The sequence below is a fragment of the Harmonia axyridis genome, chromosome X, assembly GCF_914767665.1.
Source record: "Harmonia axyridis chromosome X, icHarAxyr1.1, whole genome shotgun sequence".
NCBI lineage: Eukaryota > Metazoa > Arthropoda > Insecta > Coleoptera > Coccinellidae > Harmonia > Harmonia axyridis.
Genome location: NC_059508.1, coordinates 26,838,344 through 26,840,860, shown reverse-complemented (window position 1 = coordinate 26,840,860; position 2,517 = coordinate 26,838,344). Strand labels below are relative to the sequence as shown.

Genomic DNA, 2,517 nt, shown 5'->3' with positions numbered 1-2,517 from the left:
GCTAAGCTTTAATTCTTCGGGTTTGATGAAATGTCCATCAGTTGATTATTCAGGTGATGCGTCAGCAGTGTTGTGAAAGGCAGTGCTATGGTTCCTAAATGGTTTTGTCGGAGATGACCCGGGACCAACTTCTATTTTCTTTTGAAGTTTGTAGGTTCGGGTATATACCCGAACTTAAATAGGTGGAGTCAATTTAGGTGGTACGATCTCAAATAAAAAGTTTACACTGAGAAGGTAATTTTTTAGTTTTCACTTATCGTCAGATTGATCGATTGAAGATGCCTCCTAAAACTAGCGGAAAAGCTGCCAAGAAAGCTGGCAAGGCCCAAAAAAACATTTCTAAAAGCGACAAGAAGAAGAAACGCAAGAGGAAGGAAAGTTACGCTATCTACATTTATAAAGTATTGAAACAAGTCCATCCGGATACGGGTATTTCAAGCAAGGCTATGAGCATCATGAACAGTTTCGTTAATGATATTTTCGAACGCATCGCCGCCGAGGCGAGTAGACTTGCTCACTACAACAAACGTTCGACAATAACCAGCAGGGAAATTCAAACAGCAGTGCGCCTTCTCTTGCCCGGTGAGTTGGCAAAACACGCCGTCAGCGAAGGAACTAAAGCAGTAACAAAATACACCAGTTCCAAATAAAGCAGGAATTGTTGTTGCATATCAAACGGTTCTTTTCAGAACCACAAATTTTTAAAACTTATAATTATAGTCTGATATCTAATTTCACCGTTAACGACATGTAGATTTATCAATTTGAAATAATCCATACTAATATAATTCGAATATGTTCGTCAACTTCCTATACCATGTCTGATAATTTTGCACACCAATATCATATATATATATATATATGTATATATATTCGGTTCAATGTTATTTACCTGCTTTTCAATTGTTACTATATATATATATAAATATATATTTATACCGTTGCAGGGTAAGGCTTAGAGGTTGCCGGTTCCTCTCAGAACAAGGCAACACTCAATTGCTTCTGAGGAAACTTCTCACAATTCTCGTGGTCCACAAGATCATCTCCTTTTGCGCCTTCTCTATTAGATCTTCGTGAAGTCCAAGTTTGGCTGTGTTCCCAGTTAGATGCATCTCAACCAGCCCATTCGTGGTGTGAGTAGATATATATATATATATATATATATATATATATATATATATATATATATATATATATATATATATATGCTTCTGTTGTTGACTCTGTTTGTTTGTTGTTTCTTTCAAGTGTTGCACATCCTAACACTTGTTCACCGTACTGATGAGGGCCGAAAGCCCGAAACACGTGTCTACGGTTAGTATTTCTCTGAGAGGGACTGTCCTTATCCTTATATAGATATATATATATATATATATATATATAGATATATATATTGATATATATATATAGATATATATATATATATATATATATATATATATATATATATATATATATTTTAACAATCACTGTTTGCAACAGGTTTATATATATATATAGATTTGTTTGACCGCTTATACAGACCCGAATCGATATACTCTACCGACTTTTCAGACCAAAACTGACGTTGTCAGACCCGACTCCGGGTCTGGTAGCGTTTAACCATATATTCTTGATCAGGGACGTTCGGGGATGCCAGGGATAAATTTTCAGCCGGGTGTGAAAAATCGGTGAAACATCATAATATATACAGAAAACTTCAGGGTTCGGCCAGTGCGAGGGCGCTTATATCGAGAGTAACACGCTGTATATAATTGATATATTCGATCGACTACTCCAGACCCTAAATATGACAACGCTGTAGATTGTATATAAACTTAAACCTCACACTCCGCACTGCTTATACAAACCCGGTATATAGGACCGACGTCGATAGAAATCATTTTTTATTTGTTCTTATAGAGCTTGTAACTCGGATATTCCATTTTTCTGAAATATACATCTAAAAACCATACGATTTGAAGCTTATACAAACCCGGTACATTGAATCGACGTCATGAGAATTGAATAGTGATCCTTTCGATTATGAACCTAGCAGTCATACTTGAAGAATTTATTAAAACTAATAGTATTTTTCCATAGGTAGTCGTTGTGATAAATGCTTTCTTTTAGAGAACTTGGAATTCTGCTTAAGGGAACAGAGATACATGAAAAATTTTATGAGTGGTACAAATTTTCTTATTAACTTGAATGAAACGCATACGTGAACGTAAGTGGTTCTTTCATATACAATTTTTTTAAATCTGTCCCAAACGTAAAAATCCGAAGTTGATGGAGCTGTACTTCTCACTGGGCACGAAACAGGTTCTGTCATATGTATCCTTCGATAAGGAAGCAATTCGTTCAAAAATATACCAACGTTGAGCCTAGAGTATGCGGAACACTCATTCTATTGAAAAATGATTTCACGCCTATCAATCAACGAAACTTCCAGAAAAGAAGTTTCATATCTGTTTCCGAAAATTCTTCATAATTTTCCTGCCTATGATTGCACGAAACTAGAGAATGCGGAACTTT

General features: G+C 35.6%; 1 protein-coding gene across 1 annotated transcript; it reads left to right on the top strand.

The window, feature by feature from the left end:
- The first annotated feature begins 236 nt into the window (after positions 1-236).
- On the top strand, positions 237-698 carry LOC123686229 (histone H2B-like). The gene has a single exon (XM_045626245.1). The coding sequence runs from the start codon at positions 279-281 to the stop codon at positions 648-650; it is 372 nt and encodes a 123-aa protein (XP_045482201.1). The 5' UTR covers positions 237-278; the 3' UTR covers positions 651-698.
- Positions 699-2,517: the final 1,819 nt, after the last annotated feature.

What these genes read in the sequence shown, in the direction of transcription:
- LOC123686229 (XM_045626245.1), top strand. Translation starts at nt 279, where the DNA reads ATGCCTCCTAAAACTAGCGGAAAAGCTGCCAAGAAAGCTGGCAAGGCC.